General features: G+C 37.4%; 1 protein-coding gene across 1 annotated transcript in view; it reads right to left on the reverse strand.

The window, feature by feature from the left end:
- Positions 1 to 19939, reverse strand: part of LOC139744165 (uncharacterized) — a 39287-nt gene that overhangs the window by 17901 nt on the left and 1447 nt on the right. Inside the window, exons 2-11 of the mRNA XM_071654617.1 lie at positions 19162 to 19239; positions 18280 to 18392; positions 16023 to 16182; positions 11778 to 11948; positions 11213 to 11338; positions 10105 to 10419; positions 8434 to 8529; positions 7903 to 8004; positions 7341 to 7523; positions 6465 to 6596 (exon numbers count right to left, since the gene is read on the reverse strand). Of these exons, the coding sequence (XP_071510718.1) occupies positions 6465 to 6596; positions 7341 to 7523; positions 7903 to 8004; positions 8434 to 8529; positions 10105 to 10419; positions 11213 to 11338; positions 11778 to 11948; positions 16023 to 16182; positions 18280 to 18392; positions 19162 to 19239 (1476 nt within the window). The remainder of the gene's footprint in view (positions 1 to 6464; positions 6597 to 7340; positions 7524 to 7902; positions 8005 to 8433; positions 8530 to 10104; positions 10420 to 11212; positions 11339 to 11777; positions 11949 to 16022; positions 16183 to 18279; positions 18393 to 19161; positions 19240 to 19939) is intronic.

Below are 19939 nucleotides of genomic sequence, written 5' to 3' on the forward strand. Positions count from 1 at the left end.
AAACAGATTAAGCTTGACCAGTTTTCACATAATGATAGTTATTGCAAGAGTTCATGATTTGTGTGTGTGTGTGCCTCCACACACAAGCATTTGTTGCAAAAATTAATTTTACAAAACTGTTAATATCATGCATTTTGTGAACAGGACTATAGTTGTTAGCCAAAAACGCTCAAGTAGAATTAGTCAAACAGCTGATGTCAAGCACATAAGCACAAGGGCCTTTGGATACTCATGAATGTTTTTATTATTATTAAGCTTGAGAAAACCTAACTGGCACACCAATCTACTGAATAACACAGCACAGATCAATCAATTTGGTTTCTTCAACCTAAGGACTTGCTTAAGTCATGACAACTGAATAAGTGAACAATCTTTGTGAAAAAGAAAAATATTTTTTCTCATGGCACTTTGTCACATTCATGCATTGATTCAGAGAACATTTGATTTAAATAACTTCATTGACAGCACAGACACAGAACACTTAATCCATTTATCTGTTTGATCTACACATTTTAATGTTAAGAACTTTTGCCATGGAACAGGAAATGCCCTATGAACCCACTATCATCACTCTTGTTACTTTAATTGATAATTGTGAGACATTAAATGAGGCCAAAGTACAGGAAGGTTTTCACATGAAAAACAAACACACACACACACACACACACACACACACACACACACACACACAAAGAAACAGTCTGTCGATATGCAGCATTGAGTCATTGTATCAATAATCTTGATTCCTCAGTAATATGTTTGGAGAACAGGCACTATATCAACATATCCAGGTTAAACATACAAAGTTTTTAATCTTTGAACATGAACAACTAAACCTACCAGTAATGTCTGACAACATTTTGCTGAGGCTGATTTGCATACTAGGTCCACAATGGTGGCAAGAAATCAGATTATTTGGCAAGTAGGCTACACTTTTTAAAATGAGGTTTCTGCAATAACAAAATTATAACAACTGCTGTTAAAAAGATACTCAGATAAAAGTACAGATGTTGACATGTCATTCAGCAAAAAGGAAAGGGTTCTGTTCGTAAAAGTTATGGTTTGGTAGAAATTGAAATTTGAGGGTTACCCTTGATATATTTTGTTCCCAAATCAAGATTACATTACAATACACTATCATGATGAAATTATCCATTTACAGCATGACTACTGTACAAGAGAGTTTAGAATTACTTTGAAATTCATGCTACTTAGAAGAAGATTGACAAATTAGTTTTTGCAGAAATATCATAGGCCTACAAGTGCAATAGGATGACCTGTGATATGCTATATCACTTGTATATTCAAAGGGGAAACACTAAATCAATAAGGAATTGTTTTAGAACCTGAAATATTGAAAAGATGAACATACATGAATACATATAAAGGAACTCACTAAATCTCTTGATCAAGTGTAAACTATTTAGCATTTTGAAGAGCTCAACAGGTCAATTTCAAAACTAGGATGTGATATTAAAAATATTCTGGTGATCTAGGAAAACACTGTATTTTTATCACCATGAATAAATACCCTGTGAAATTACTGAACTTTTTATCTCTATGAATATATACCCTCATTACATACAGTACAATTACAGTCTTTATATTAGAGTATATTAGAGAGCAGCAAAACAAAATAACTCAGTAAGAGTTGCATATAAAACACAGCTAGGCAAAATATGTTTCATGTCTGATTAGTGTACATTAATTGACATTTTCCAGACCAATATCCACAAGTCAAAATGCATGGGAATTTTACCAAATGTGAAACATACACAAACATATTTTGACAAACCAAAGTAAACAAACTGATAATGTACCTTCAAAGCTTGCACAGCAACAACAATAAGATGGAGAAAATCTTCTTTGGTCCCCATAGTCAAAATCTTTCTTGCTCCATTTGAGAGAAGACTGACTTAGGTTTTGAAAACTGCAGCTTTTTGTATGCACATATATTATATCTCAATCCCTCAGACGGTGACACATCCACATCATTTGTTGCACCACAAATGCATGAGACACAAACAATATCCACTCTGCCTGAGTTCAAGGGAGGAGTATTGATAGAGTCCTCAGTCACCAGTCAATGCGAATGAAACACATGGTCTCGAAACTCCAGACATGAAAACAAACACACCGCCAACATGGCTGACGACATTCCCTGCATAGTTCCGCTGTAATTCTATCCATATCTCCTCCACAGGGAGCGAAGACATCAAATTATCCAGTGATTATATGTCTCTTAAAAACGATGTGACTGCATACAGCTCATGGGAGACAAACACAACATTGGAACATCACATACTACCATAACAACAGACACACAACACAATCAGATCAGACCAAATCGTTGGGTTTTGCTCAATCCATTTGGAGCGCGCCTAATCTCAATTGAATGAGCAGGGTAAGCCTGCAATCCACTTGAACGATAACCCTTCCTGTTTGTTTAGCCTTTTCCATACCCCTGACCTCCCCTCCCCCCCCCCCCCCCACCAACAAAAAACCCTGATGTTTGCCCAACATCTGTTAAAGAGCTGCTCTGTAAACACTCAAAGTCTGCTAGCAGATGTTTAAAAAAAATGATGACCAGCCAATAAAGGACATGCTGCACACCTTTAATTCTATACTTTTATGGTGCTTCCATTTTATGTTTTTGTACGCAGTTAATACAAAGTATGCCCAATTGCCATAAGAAAAGGGTCACTCAAACAAAATATGTGACTTTTTAAAATACTTGATATTTGGTGGTATGAATACAAACAAGCAAAACATTTTGATATCACTGTAACATTATTTGACTGCTAGCTATCTACAATGATGATCCCTGGGTGGTTTGCACAGTGCTACATATTAACAAAACTACAAACAATGAACCATGCAAAAGAAGGCCAAAATGAAGAAGATGAAATTGAATTAAATACATGAGAACATATGTTACCACATATATATATAAAACAATGTTAAAAGGCTAATTGTTTATATACCAAGGGTATCATATAAAAGTTTAAAAGGTTTAACAATTACACAAACACAAACAAGATATATATATATATATATATATATATATATATATATATATATATATATATATATATATAAACATAATAGGCATCACATCTGTATACTAACAAGAGTACTTGATCACGAGCATTTTTCACTTTTTGTGTAAGATTTGTTCAGATCAAACAATGGAGTTTCTTTGAGTCAGGTTAACTATTGCCTTTATCCAAATAAAATAGTGAATACTTTACACAATATCTGTAGTCTTGGCTGCCCATAAAGTGAGAAGGTGTTGCTTATCAAGCTTCAAGTGCAGGCAATCTATTACAGAATATGACGTTCCAAGCACTTGAGGTAGAACTTGTGGCCCTTCAGAGTTCGTGCACCATTACCGGCCATAATAATGAGTTTATATTGGCTTGAAAGTCCACTCCTTGATGCTATGGTGATGGCACCATGACCATAAACATCTTCTCCTCTTTCCCCCGGCAACCAAGGAGTGGGGAGATAAAATTACAGCTACTTCAGTCCTCACTAACTCTCAGAAGCAATGTTTTATTTCTTTCTCTCTCTCTCTCTCATTTGTCACACTTCAGTCGCTTGTCATTGCCTATAGCTCAAGTAGCATCAGTTGAGCAACTTCTATCTACTCGCACATGACACATATAACAGTTTTGGCGAGTTTTGGTTTCTTATGTCATAAATATATAATTTTTCAACCCAATCCCCCTCCCGTAATTGGAAAGGACTTTTCCTGTAACTTCTAACAATGTCAAGATGTTGCAGTTCTAATCCATCAGTGTAGTAATTTGATATTTGATATTTATTTATTTCTGCAATTTCATGACATGTGTAATATACAAACAAATACATTTTCTTTTGTACAAACCATAGGATTTTTGAAAAAGAATTGATAATCACATAACAAATAAAATATTTAGGTGTGAGTTTCTTCACTTTGTCTCCGTCTACAAATTAAATTTGTTAAGATCGCAACTGCTGATCTGTAAATTAACAAACATGTCGGGAAACAAGAATCAGTGGGACTCGAACCCGACATGTTTGCTAATTTATAGATCAGTAGTTGCGACATTAACAAATTTAATTTGTAGAGGGAGACAAAGTGAAAAAACTCGCAACCTCAATCTTCATCCCTCTGAATAATATCTTTCTTTCAAATAAAATATTATTCAATTTCTATAATAATGCCATCATGAAATGAACATTTGTTGTGTGTACAATAATTAGTCATTACATATTAGCCTCTATCTCATCTAATTTCATTGGCCCTACGAGGTACTCTTTTCTCAGACCTAAATCTATCTTAGCTCCTGGTCATATTCTCACTTCTTGATTTGATTTATACTTCCTCTCTACATCATTTGCTTAATCTAGAATAAGAAAAGATGTCCTGACAAGATAAATCCTACTAAATAAAAGAAAGAGAGTATTCATTCAGAGGGGTGAATATGTGGTATGACAGATTTTTTGAGGAATTCTCACCCTTTTAACGGAATAAAAAATGTAGCAAACAGTTTTGTTTATCTAATCATAATATCAGTAATTATCAAAAGTCACCTTAATACCCTTATAACATACAAAATGAAAGGAATGCTTAAATGAGAAGAAAAAGGAAAAACACTGATCGGTAGTCATTATGGATCATTAACTCTTTGTGTGTCATGGTGGAAACCCCCTGTGTGCCACATTATTCTGAGACTGCAATGTAGTCAAGCTTTGAGAAACATTCTGTTTTTCCTAATCTATAAAACTTCAATATAAATTTCTGCTAAGCTGGACCTGTAGTTAGCAAACTTGTAGAGAAAATGCCAAGCTTTGCTTTGATGAAAATTGTATAACAAATCTATGATTGTTTTCCTTTGAAATGACCAGTAGCTACATTATTGTAAAGGCATGACTTTTGCACACAAAACAGTGACAGAAATTTAGAATTTACATGCAAATCTATTGGGGAATACCATTTGATGGTTAATTGGATCACCACATAAAATCCAAGCTATATGTGAGACAAAAGGAAGCGCGAGAACAGCTTTCAATGTACTGCAGCATTTGGCGATCTATTTATCGGTTTGGGCAGGTTTGTGGGTTTGAGCAGAATATGCGAAGTTGGCACGCCGTCGACCGAGTTGGACGTGCGAACGTGGCACATAAAGAGTTAAACTTATAGAATTTCAGTAATTTGTTAAAGTGTTCAACTAATATTGTTGCAATGACTCTCAAAAAACATTCAAACAGACTGTCAATGTTCCACTGAGTTGATTCCTCTCTGAATACATTCTGTACTGTAACCTTCAGGAGGCTGGTTTACTCAACAGAGAAGAATAGAAAGATCAAAGTGAAAGCTAAGAGCATCCAAAGATTTCAAACACCCTAATAGAATCAGACAGCAAGTCATTGATTTGAGGTTTAACAATGTCAAATGTGTTGATTTTTGCTCACTCACACTAAACTGCACAGAATGCTTGAAGTGACACCCACAAACTGCATGTATGAACTTACCTTTGTGGAATTTCTTTACCCCAGCACGGTTAAACAAATATATATGCATGTATGTATGTATTGACACCTATTTGTAAACATTTGAACAAATTTCCTATTCCTTATCTCGCTCACACTCTATTTGAACAAAAAGTATATGTCAAACAACCTCACACACAAAATAAAATGCAAGCCCAATAACACAAACAACAATGAGGAGAGAAGGAATGTGGGGAAGATATACATACATATACTGTACACGCTGTTATTTTCGCGTACAGATTTTTTTCGTGAATGAGGTCACAGACATTTTCGCGAGATGTTGTTTTCACGAATTAACACAGAGGCCTTCTAAAGTGCACTATTACCTTAGCGCATGATGATATTTTCGCGTGTTGTTAAATTCATGGTCCAACTGTGATTCGCGACATTCATGAATATCAAACCCTCGCGAAAATATCAACTTATACAGTAGACACATGTACAAATCCCACATTCCTTTGCTGCACATGATATTATGTGTTTTTATTTACATACCATGGGTATACATATATGGAAAAGCAGGGAAAGAGATATAATTACACACAAATGTATGGAGAGAAAAAAAACTCACAAAGACACACACAACAGAAAAATACACATGCACATAGAAAAAAAAAAACTCACAAAAGACCTCAACAAACACAATAAACACACTCACACATGTACTGTATACGCCATATATTTCGCGAGTCTAAATTTTCGCGAATCGCGAGCGGTTGAATTCGCGATCGTGGAGTCCTGCACTAAATGGAGAAATGTACACGCGTACGTCACATTCACATCAGGATTAGAGTCAATATATTTGCGTGTCTTTAATTTCGCGAATAGCACCCGACTCGCGAAATTCGCAAAAATACAAACCTCATGAAATATTTGGCGTATGCAGTACACATACACAAATGCTTGGAAATGAAAGCCCTCACCTGTGCCATCTGCTCTCTGATCTGACTAAGCTGAACTTGAATCTCTTGCCTGGCTTCTTCTCTGGCTTTGGACACAGCCTCAACTTTCTCCCGACCAGCGGCCATGTTTTCATCCCGAAGTTTCTCCACTTCCTGGTCAGAAAACATGAGGAACACAGGAATGTCATCACTCAACAAACTAAGAAAAGTTTGGACAAAATGTTTCTACACAATCTGATTCACCATGTGGTCTTTACGACACACGAGCATAGGACAAAAGATGTAGAGCAAGATTAACCCTCTCCATACTGGAGCCTGGTGGCCTGTGTATTAAGTCTATGGGGATTTCAGAATTCAGTATGGAACAGGTTAAACTACATGTCCTCATATTTCCTGCTACATACAAGGATTGTAAAGAAAACACATGAAATTCAAAACCTGCAAAAATGTTTCAAAAGTCTGACTCTTCAATTTGAATTTTTTACTACTTATGCAATAGATTGTATTACTGGTGTGTATACACATTTCAACATACTATCAGGAGTTGCTTTTGAAAATGAACGGAAGGTAAAATTATGTAAATCATATGTTAGGCTCTATGAAAAATAATGTAACCAAGAGAGTGAGAAGAAAAATGCTTTGGACCCCACAGGCAAATGACATATAACATGCAAATAAGAAGAAATAAAAAAAATATTCCCAAACTTAGAGATAGAAAATGGTACATCATGAAAAGCTGGTATCATTTTATGCTCACACATAAACACAGTAGGTAATATTGATTTCAGTAGTAATGTGAGACTCATGCACATATCTTTTTGTCTTTCTAAACACATTCATACATAATCTTGACATGACTGAAAACGCCGCATGCTGACCCAAAGGTCTTATCATCACCTCCTTCAGGTTATTGACGCTCGTCTTGAGCGTGTCGCGCAGCTGCTGCTCCCTCTTCAGATCCTCTTTCAGATACTTGGTTTCTATGGCGACCGCATCCTCCCTGGCCAGAGCCTCCTTCTGTCTCTCTTTCTCTGCCTCCTCCTCCCAGACTGCTTTCTGCTCCTGAAGAGCCTTTTTGATCTGGCGTGGAGGGACAAGGAGGTGAAGCAGTAAAAGATTACAAGAGTGTCAGTGATGTAACTGGCACACTTTAATTACATCACTACCTGACCAAAATACAAAAATCCATTGTTGTGATTCAAAGCTTCCAGTTTTACATTGAGAAAAATGAGAGAATGATTTTTTTTTCAGATAGAAATCGCCACTCTGCAGATTTTAACTCAGGTGTAGCAAAGTGCAAGAAGATCATGGTGACACAACAAAGATTAGGAAGATCAGGTGATCTGTATTCACTGACAATAAGTTTCCAGACATCACTACTAATCAGCAAAGAAGGCACAGTGAGGATTAAGATTGATGGATCTACTAATCTTAAAGGATGATTTCTCCATGGCCTTACCTGTTCCTCTGCCTCCTTCCTAAGCTGCTCTCCAAGGTTCCTGGAAGACACCTCCTGCTGACTCAGGTTCTCTCTGAGCTCCTTCAGCTCCGCGTCTTTCTCCTGTTGACAACGAGGATGGAAAACTAATGAACTTCGAATAATCAAGACCTCTATGAACAGGAAAATGAAATAGTTTCAAAACTTTTTGTATGTTAAAACAGCATCAAGTAACCAATGCTGCAAAATGCATTGAGTGTAAAAGGTAAGTAAGATTTTGAATTTCATATTCCTGACATATTGATAATTGCTGTAAGTGCTTTTATCCTCTAAAACCTCAACTGATATGAACCAGATGATGGCAATGATAATGGATTTAGTAATCACTTCATCACAACAGAAATAAGTTGATTTACTTATCTCAATGCACCACTGTAAATCTCAATCAAGATTTATCTATATATTGATGTTTCCATGACAACTCAAACAATCAGATATGGACACACATTTCCAACATTTCAAAAATTTTGATTCACACACAGCTATTCCCACCTGCACTTCCTTCTCAAGCTGTCCCTGCCTCTCCGCAGCCTGAGTCTGTTGGTTGGTGAGGATGTTTGTGTGGGCTTTCTCCAACATTTTCTTTTGCTGTGAGGGGAGACAGAAATAGTGTTGCATTTGATTTGAGATTGTCTTTATTTTTCTACAGTTTTTAACTTGTGATATACAAACTTTCAACAAGGTGCATCATCAGCACATGCAGCCTCCTCCCCCGAACAACAATAACAAAACAAAACAAAAATTGAGCATTGATTTTGGGTGAGAACAAACTGTGATCGAAACTCTTTTTGTGTGTGTGTCAAAAGATTTTGTTAGCTACAATACAACTGTGAGCAGATTAATCACTGGGTGAACTAGTCAGTGAGATATACATTTACATATCATGCTATTCATGTCTAGAATTTTTGCCATTTTTTTTTTTTCAGTCAGATACCAGTTTGCAAATTTCAAGGGTATCAAAAGCAAATACTAACTATAATTACAAGCTATATTCATAATTACACATTGCATTTCTATCCCTCTGCTTATATCATCCACAGTCTGGGCCAGTCAATTCAAAATTATTCAAATTAGATGAAATCTTGCTTTCATAGAATAACCTTACTCAATTGTCCATCAACAACACATGCACTGGCAATTGCACCAATCAGCAATAAACATATTTTAAATTAAATTAATATTTGAAATGGCACTTAAATTTTAAACATCTGCAGGACAGAATCTATTGCAGTGATGATTTTTTAAAGAACAGTATTTGATAATTCTATAATGCAATCAACTCATCTATACATGTAAATTGTTTAGAAATGAAAAAAAAAATGAATGAATGAATCTATAGTCTTCTCATCACAGCTGCCGGCGATTAGGTCAAGTATAATCAGGGGATGAGGTTTTTAATGCCAAATACTGTATGTATAACATGATAATGCTCAAAACATTGCACTTCAATAAATGATCATGGAAACTATCACATTCAGATTTTCCTGAAATATAGTTATATCACAAATGCATAACAATGCCTTTTGGCACTCATGGATATTACACATTAAAAAAGAAAACAAACAAAATGCATTTTGCAAACAATAGCTATACACATCAATGTTTAGCTACAAAAAACAAACAAACAAACAAACAAACAAACAAACAAAAAAGTAATTCATTGTTATCATACAAATAACAACATCAAATGTCACAGCTTACTTTCGGTCATTGTCCGAATTTACTAAATGAATTGGTAATGGAAATTTACAACTCTTTATTGTATTTGGAATAAGGATGAAATGTTCATTCATATATTTCAAGATATTGTTTTTCCATCATATTAGAAGGAAATATGTAGTCAACTACTTAACATCCTGATTAAAGCAAGAAATCTGCAGCTTATCATATATAACAAATAACTCTAAAATCTTGTATCACACAAAATGACCAAATAGAGTTTATACTCCTGTTATTTCTCTGCACTGTACCATTTAAAGAAGAAGAAGAAGAAGAAGAAGAAGAAGAAGAAGAAGAAGAAGAAGAAGAAGAAGAAGAAGAAGAAGAAGAAGAAGAAGGAGAAGAAGAAGAAGAAGTCATTTGATAGAAAATGTTTACAAGAGGATGACAAACCACACACTCTATAGTCTCCATTTTCCTCCTGTGAATTGGATCATCCCTCACCTGATCTAGCTCCTCCTCCTTCTCCTTCAGGAGTTTGTCCCTCAGCTCCACCACGGCCACCCTGGTGGTCATCTCCGCCTTGCGGGCCGTTGCATCCTTCTGCCTCTCCAGCGCCTCGGCCTTGTTAGTCAGCTCTAGGACCTCCCGCCCCTGGCCGCGGATGCGCTCCTGGAGCCGGGTGGTCACCACGTCCTTGTCCAGCAGGGCTTTCTCCAGGGTGGCCACCCGCTTGGTGGATTCCTCCAGCTTGAGCTGGTTCTCCGCAGATTCAGTGGTGGTCTTTGTCCGGAGCTCCTCCAGGGCTGAGTGTTTCTCCTGAACAGGAATTAATAGTAGCCATAGACATACAGACAGAACAAACGTTAGACCTCAGGTATGTTTGTACAAGCCACAAAGTCATTCTGAAATGTGCATTTAAGCTAATAAGTGTCACATATTTCATAAGAATCAGTACAGTTTTTAACATTACATTTAATGATTACTTATGTTTACATGGTCCTAATTAATTTAGAGTCTTACATGTGATGCTCCAAACTAAATGCAAAAAACCCCCCTAAAATATGAATTATCTGATCATTATGTTTAAACTTGAGGAAGAACTAAATGTTGTGATGGTTGATTTCATATTTTGTTATGTTTGTTCACCAGATAATATCCCTTTGTATTGGCAAGTCAGTCATCACATGCACAAGCACTCCACTATTAATTTCTTACACTGTTGACACTTATTTGTGTTTTCTTTAATGCTTGAATTCCAATCAAATTCCAATTAAAACACTTCACGTCAATGAGTTCACTTTGAAATATTTAAAATGCAATAACCAATACAACTGTATTGCAGTTCCATCACACTTCACAAGTTATAGAGAATTGTCTTATGTACATTTAATACGCTGACACACTTTCTGTTCATGACCCGATTTTTAACATATTTTGTATCTTGCTTGGTTTGTATTCTTTTTTTTCAATGTATTTCGATGAAATGCATCTTGAGTGAAATATGAAAATAAATGTGCTGGAACTGTTTACTGTGTCTCAAGTGTAAGACCAGTGCGGTTTCAGTTATCCAATCAATCAATCAATCAATCAACTACAAGCAAAGTCAAACCTGAATTTGGTTTTGGTGTTCTTTCTCTGCTTTTGTCATAGCTTCCTGTAATTCTTGGAGCTGTTTCTTGAGATCACATTCCATCAGCTTTAGACTTTCAATCTTTCCCCTGTTCTCTTCCAGGTCCTATAGTTGGAAACAAACAAACAGAGAAAAGGTTCAAAGGGGAATTTTGGCAAGTCAATACCAATTATTTTTACAGATCATTAGAAGCACACTTAAAGAAAAAAAAATGAATAGGCCAAAACATTACAATGCATTAATACCAAGCACAGAATGGAAAGAAAATTGGAATCGAAGAAAAAATGTAAAAATCAGTGTTACATGTCATAGGGAGATGCAAGCCCACCTCCCATCAGCAACAAATAATTTTATTACAAATTATTATTACAGATTGCATTCTTTTTTACAATGATTGAGCCACAATATTACATCGCATTGACATCTAAGCAAAGAATGGAAAGAAAAATGTATTTGAAGAAAATTGAAGAATTGTTATTTAATTTCCAGAAAGATACCAGCACCCCAACCCTCAAAGAAACCAAGTTCCCCCACTCCATCATACCTCCTCCATCTTCTCCACTTTGATCCTGCTGGCCTTCTGGCTCTCAAACAGCTCCTGTCTGGTCTGGTCTAGCTGCCTCTCCAGCTCTGTGTGCTCCGCCCGGGAGACCCGGCTTCTCATCTCCTCCAGCTGAGACCTGAGGTGGTCTCTCTCATTAACAACGGCAACAATCTAAACCCCAAATGAAATAATTGTCATCACGGCATACTGTTAAACCAGAAAAATTTGCGGTATGAAGCTTTTGTGAATTAGAGCTGGTGGCCTTTTTCGCAGCATGAAATTTCTGTGAATTGCCACAGACATCCAATGCATTGTGTAGACAAGAAATCTTGCATGCATTCTGTTTTCACAAATCTTGGTTCCTTGCAAAATTCACGAAAGTTTCATACATGGTTTTACAGTAATCAAATCTGTATCTAAGCTGTAGGATTTGAGCCCTGAACGTTATCTGTTTACATTGAGTTATTCAGCCTTAAAAGAGCAAACCCAACATATGTCCTGCAAACAAAATTTAAAGGCAGAGGTCACTTTTTTTGCAGCTCCCCTTTTTGAAATCTATTGATGATGTAAGATCTCCATGGTGATGCCATTCTCAGCATGTCGGTACTACTCGTCAACTGCGGGGCATGTTTTTGCAGGTAGCTGGTTTACCATTGCACATTTGAGCTATTTTCAGTAGACCACTTGTGAATGCTCAATCTATCACGAAAAATGTGTCCAGATTTTTCATCCCGACCAAGAGACTGTGAATGGGCAATAGTTAATGATTTAACTGCTAAGAGAGAGTTAAGTAGAGAGAACGAAGAGTGATTGTGTGAGAGAGTGAGAGAGGGAGAAACAGACAAACAGACAGAAAGAGTGAGAGAGGGACAGACAGACAGACAGACAGACAGACAGACAGAAAGACAGAGAAAATCTCAGACGGAGAATGGCAAGTTGCTGCAGGAGCAGAGAAAGAGAAAATGTCAGCACAATCCAGAGGGAAATCAAAATACCAGAATGTAGTAAAGAAAGGAGAAACTGAGCTGAGAAAATGGGGGACGGAGATTAGAGAGAGTGAGGAATAGAGAGGGAGAGAGTAAGATAGATATAGGGAGAGAGACGTGGGAATAGATGGGGAGATATATGCGCAGAAACAAGTGGGGAAGAGATATATAAATGATATAATGTAGTACAGAGAAATGAATAGTGTATACACCGAATATTTCGCAAGGTTATTATTTTCGTGAATTTCGCGAGTCAGGTGCTATTCGCAAAATTAAAGACATGCAAAAATTATGACTCTGATTCCGGTATGAATGTGATGCACACGTATACATTCTCCATTCAGTAAGTACTCCACGATCGCGAATCTAAACACTCGCGAAATCGTCGGGAAGTCCCGATTCACAAAAATTTAGACTCGCTAAATACATGGCATATAGTGATAGGAGAGAGAGAGAGAGAGAAAGAGAGAGAGACAGGGAGTGTGTGTGTGTGTGCGTGTGTGTGTGTTTGTGTGTGTTTGTGTGTGTAGGTGTGTGTATAGGTGTGTGTCAGTAACACAAAGAAAGATAAAGAGAGACTCAGGGATAGAGAAAGACGCTCACACATCTAGAAATGACTGGCAGAGAAGAGATAGATGACAGAATGCACCACAGAAAAAAAAAAACTATAAGAAAGAAAGAGAGGGAGAAAAAAGTGTTTGTGTCTGAGTGTATGTTTGTGTGTGCCAGTAACAAAAAGAGAGAGAGATAGTTAGAGAAAGTAGGAGTGTGTGTTTTGTTTGTTTGTTTATGTGTATGTGTCAATATAAAGAGAGGAAGAGAGAAAGAGAGAGAGGGACTGATGGAAGTGAAAGATGGGAAATAAGAAAACGTATCAAGAGAGAAAAAATAGAAAACAGATATATATATACACACTGAGAGGGAAATATGCAGAGTGAGAGATGAGAGAGATGGAGAGGGAGTAACTGAAGAGAAAGATGGGGGAGAAGATAACATATCAAGAGAGAAAAGATAGAAAATAGACAAAGATATATATACACAGAGAGGGAAATATGCAGAGTGAGAGATGAGAGAGATGGAGAGGGAGTGATTGAAGAGAAAGATGGGAGAGAAGAAAACATGTCAAGAGAGAAAAGATTAAAAAAAACAGACAAAGATATATATACACAGAGAGGGAAATATGTAGTGAGAAATAAGTGTAGAGAGAGAGAGAGAGAGGGAGAGAGCTATGGAAGAGAAAGAAGAGAAATAGGAAAACATATCAAGCAAGGAAAGGACAATAAAAAACACACAGACAAAGATAGATATATACAGATAGGGGAATGCATAGAGTGAGAGATGAGAGAGAGAGAGAGAGGGAGAGACAGAGAGACAGACAGACAGATATGTAAAGAGGCTTGTTGGCAGACAGAATAGGAGGTAAAATATTCAACCTTTCAAACTGGCTACTGCATGAATAAAGGGGACAAGCGTGCATTGGAGCTTTTACAGTTGGAAATGAAAACATGAGTGGAATAAGACACATGAAGGCATCTTTGTTATCATCTCTCAGTTGATCCACATTACTTCTGAGAAGCAGTTTCAGGGTGCAAAGCATTTGCATAAAAAAAAAATGTAAGGTGTAAGTGTGTGGGAGCTGTCATCACAGATGATAATAAATATGTGAGAATGAAATGGGAGTAGACTTGTGACTTGCAGAGAAGAAGTGTTCTGCTGATGAGAACTCTCTCACTTTAAAAAAAAAAATGTGACTGCTAGGCAAACTAGAAATGTCGCTACAGCGACTGGTTATACCCCCGCCAAACAACATTTCATAAGCTTTGGTCAAAACAACATTTCATAAGCTTTGGTCAAAAAACTGAGGAAGTAGTTAAACCCGCAAGATCTTTCCTTGATCTTCTGCCATTAATATGCCGTTACCATGGCAACGTACTTTCGGGTACTGTCGAAAAATGCGTCTTGCACATCTACAACCAAAGGCACACATCTGTACCAAGTTTCATGGAAATTGGGCAAAAACTGAGGAAGTAGTTTGCAACACAAAATTTTCGATCATTTTGGCTCATAATATGTGAGCTGTTACCATGGCAACATACTTTTTGTCACTGTCAAGAAATGTGTCATGCTGACCTATATCCTAAGACAAACATTCAATATGAATTCCATGAGAATTGGAAGAACACTGATGAAGCAGTTTTGCCATGAAGCATTTTGCCCTATATTTTACCAATAACATGCCGTTACCATGGCAACGCACTTTTTGCCACTGCGGAAATATGTGTCTTGCACATTAACATATTCAGATGAACATCTGTACCTAATTTCATAAAAATTGATCAAAAACTGTGGGAGGAGTTCGCGATGCAAGATTTGTACCCATTTTTGCCCATAATATGCCGTTACCATGGCAACGTACTTTTGGGTAGATGGGTACATCTACAACCCAAGGCACACATCTGTGCCAAGTTTTATGGGAATCGGTTGAAAACTGAGGAAGTAGTTCGCGACGCAAGATTTGCAACGGACCGACCGCCCGGCCGCCCGACCGTCCGCTGATTCCTATATACCCCCTTCAAACTTCGTTTGGCGGGGGTATAAATATTCATTCAATTATTAGATTGATCATTCAAGTGGTCATGTTCACATTTTAAAGTACCAGTGCCATGAAACAGGTTAGAATTGCAGCTGAACAAAACGGCTGACCAAAGCTGTTAGGATTTTCCTAATATAGTTTGCTTTGTTTGTCACTTTTTTCCAGATGAGAACTGATTATTGAGCAGGACAATATTATTTGTTCAATGCTTCCTGTAATTGATACAGGTACTTAACAGATGCATTACAGATTGGGTAATTTACTGTAGGATAGCAAACTGGATCCACAGTGCACCCCATTTTTTTTTCATTTTTTTTTTCCATATGTACCTGCTACGGATAATGATCTAATTTTATAATCAAACCCATTCTAGCAGCATGTCATCAGTATTGTACAAGAAAATCTTGCTACTGTAAAAGTGGATACTTTTGTGTGTGTAATTTTTTTTTTTTTTGTACCCCATCAGGTAAGATGAGTTTCGCATGTTTTTAATTCCACAGAATCAAGATATTAACTACGGGAGTATATAACAAACAAAAATATTACTGTGCTTTAAGTTTTGCCCTAGATTCTGGTTGCACAAAATGCATGAAAATTTCAACACCACAAAAATTTCCACTTTGACAGTATTTGATAACGTCACATTTAATCAGGGACCACACATACCTCCTCTGGAGTCAGGCCAAGCTGTGCCAGCGGGTCACTAGCCCCACCCTGTGTCTCTTCCCCTGGATGGGGACTCCTCCTGGCAGCAATACCCTCCTCCAGGTCTTTGAGTGCCATCCGGGCTTGGTCTCGCTGGTACTCCAGAACCATCAACTCTGACCTGTGCAGGTTTCGCCAAGGAAATGTTTTAAAAATGGCATGTAGATTTATCAAATGATGAAGAGATAATTAATACTCATAAAAACTCAGATTTGTATCCTATCAGTCACTTAGGTCTCCAAACAATGAACTTAACAGTGTAGTAACATAAAAAAAAATATGATGATGATGATTTTAATTCTAGAAGAATGAAATGACAGTGATAACCTTCATCAAAATGTGTTATGCATCAAAGAACACAGAATATTTAATGGAGGACAGCTAAATGCAACCAAACTTAATTAATACCTTTTAAAGCCCGCCTACACACTACACAACCTAAGGTCATACGACCTTCCAACCATGAGATCAGGTCATGCGACCTGGCAACGCATACTATGCGACCTGACCTTAGGACCTGTAACCTCCCTCTCACGCACTTTAGCACACAGTGTGCGCGTAGCCAGCAGCTAGCTACAAGTGCATGACTATTTGAAAAAATTCAATTTGCCACAATCTTCTGATCAGGTCATGGGACAACGCTTCGGTGTTTGGTGACGTCAAACCGACAGTCGGAAGGTTGTACGACCTCAGGTCGTGTAGTGTGCAGCGGGCTTAATATATTTCCTGAGTTATTGATAATTGACACTGCAGTATGGTTTCTTTTACATGTGGCCACTGATGAAGCATTAAAATGCTTGCATGCAGGTAACCAAGGGACAGACAGCAATGAGGATGAAATGCCTTGCCCACAGGCACAACTGCTGCAGGCACGGGACTTGAACCCAGGACCTCATGATTGACCGTCTGGGGTCTTATCCAGCTTGTCTCAACAGCTCCACAATGTGTCAGGATAAAATCACTTGACAAGAAAAGATGTTTTTGTGATTTTGATTGCCTTTTTTTCCACCGGCAACTTAGGGAAGTGCACCAGGGAGAGCCTGACACCTTGTACCCCTTATTTTGCTTGTTTTGTTTGTTTATCTGTTGTTTGATCATTCACTTGTATTGTCTTGCAAATGCCAAATAAATGATAACATTATACTACTACTACTACTACTACTGCTACTACTACTACTACTACTGCTACTACTACTACTACTACTACTGCTACTACTATTACTACTATTACTACTACTACTACTACTACTACTAATAATAATAATAATAATAATAATAATGATAATAATAATAATAATAATAATAATAATAATGATAATGATAATAATAATAACTATATTATCATTATTAAGAATATTAATATGAGGGATTAAGAATCCATTTTTTCATCCAAGGAGGTTGGGATTAAGCATCTTGAGAGCACAGGGCCCTGTTTCATAAAGCTGTTCGTAAAGTTACGAACAGCTCACGAGCGACTGGTGATCACTTCTGAAGTGCTATACTTATCAGAATTTCAATAATTCAGCACGAGAACTGATCACCAGTCGCTTGTAAGTCGTTCGTAACTTTACGAACAGCTTTATGAAACACCCCCCAGAACTGACTTCACCCTTTCTGTGCCAGGGATTTTGGACAATATGTACAAAGCTATGGGGTTTTCTGTGCAAATCAGCACTCTAAGCACAAAAAAGGTTATAACAAAGCAAGAGTGTGGAAGGGATAAACTCCTTCAAATTCATGAAATCTTTCCATCGAGTTGTTCCAAAAAAAAACCAAAAAAAAAAAACACTAATCAATTAAGCGCTTATTTGCATTCATGTAGGGCAATTTGGATCAGCTCGATACCAGTCAGGGAAATTTTGTAGACTCCAAAGAAATGCCATAGAATGCTACATATACTCTGACATTTTGACAGTGATGGTTTCACAAGTAGCCACAACAAAAGGTGACACAGAAAAAAAAGTTTAGTAGCATGTGGTCCATCTACTAAAATTTTGACTCAGCATCACAGGAATAGAAAAGAATACTGCTTGGGGGTTTCATATGAAAGTGTTACTGTTTTCCCTTGTACACAAGTCCATGACATCATTTAACCCGTTGAGGATGGACTGATTTTGCTACAACATGCATTTCCCATAGACACTTGCCTGAGTATACTCAGGACTCGTCCTCAACGGGTTAACGAGACGGCTTGGGAATTTTTTCTTTGTTGCCTCACCTCAAGCCGTCCGATTTCTCTACACTCATCCTCGCCATCTCCTCCGCCCGCTGGATGTCGCCTTTGTTCCGCTTGACCGCCTCCTGGAGCATCTTCAGCTCCTCCATTGCTTCCTGTCCAAACAAACATCATCCCGCTCGAAGGTCAAGATCACAGAGTACAGTGGCATTGCACAACAAGGAATGGTCAAGCTGTTATGTGTGCATCGCATCTAATTTTACCCCATCAGAATGTACATGTTTGATTTGAATGTATTTTTAACCCCCTTTCTGTCCCCACTTCCCCTCCTCCCTCCTCTAAATCTGGTATTCAAATGAATTGAGTCATCACTACAACTCACTTTCAAGACATTATAATTATAACAGAGTGTGTTTGTTTGTCTGTCCTATAGAGAAACACTACAAAGATATAAATTATTCATCAGTTATTTGCATGTTTAACCTACTCCTGGTTCTGTTGGTAGTCAAGACTTCAGCAAACATCCCCAACCCGAAGACTATCAAAAATGTTCAAGTTAAAGGACAAGTTCACCTTAATATATGTGTGGTTTGAGTGAATGCAACAATCAGTGAGAGTTTGAGGACAATCAGAAAATATATTCAAAAGTAATTTGAATTTTTGAAGTTTCAGTGCCACTATCGATGGATGAGAAGATTACTACAGTTTGTGATGTCACATGTGTTAAATAAAAGAAAGAAAATATAAAAGATATTTCAACATATTTTCACTTTTATTGCATAATAAAAGAGCATTTTGACATGCCTCTCTCAGAAGGCAGGGGGAATAATATCACCACTAACATAGGTCAGTACAAGACATCTAAGAGGAAAATAGATCGATTCTTCTTGTTATCAACTCAAGCACACACTAGGAAGCACACACCTCTTTTTTCCTCTTCAGGTCATTCAGGCTTGCTTCCATGGCTTCCACGCTTGCACGAAGACTGGCCTCAGACTGTAACTATGGCAACCAAAGAAGATGGAAAAAAACCCAATCACAACATCATCTAAGTTTTGCTCGAGCCTGTACCCGCAAACACCCACAAGATCTGAAGCTCCCCCTTAATGCGTATGTTAGCGGGAATTTTTGCGAGGAATACCAATGAGCACAGGTGACAAATATAACTGGATCTTTATCCCACCCAAGCTGACATGCGTGTGAAAGCCTGTAATACGAGACCACACATAAGCAGCGACTGCATTACAAATGAGCCTGTTAATCACACTTTCAAATCAGGTCAAGCTCCGTGCAACTACCTAGGGATACATGTGCTGCACTTGCTAATGCATCAGAAAAGAAGTAATGAACAGCCTCCCATATGTGTATAATACGTTCCACATTTACAAACATATAGGTATATATCACTCATATGACAAACTCATGCTGATATGTAGGAATATATGAATATGCCACATACACATTGAAATGGTGAAGTTGATGCATAAAACATTTCATTTCTACTTTTGTTTAACAGCACCAGATTGTCTGTTTTGGGTTTTTTTTACATGCAAATTGGAAAGAAGACCTTCACAAAATTGGGTCAGATTGAAATACATGCATGAACAATGACGAACCGCTGTTTATCACGTAAGTGTAATGGCTTTGCCAAGTGAATATGCATGTATCAGGACAAGGATTCATGCCCAGTCACGGTGTAGTT

This window comes from Diadema antillarum, unplaced genomic scaffold (assembly GCF_040938485.1).
Source record: "Diadema antillarum isolate AM-2024a unplaced genomic scaffold, OU_Dant_1.0 seq00001143_RagTag, whole genome shotgun sequence".
Classification (NCBI taxonomy): domain Eukaryota; kingdom Metazoa; phylum Echinodermata; class Echinoidea; order Diadematoida; family Diadematidae; genus Diadema; species Diadema antillarum.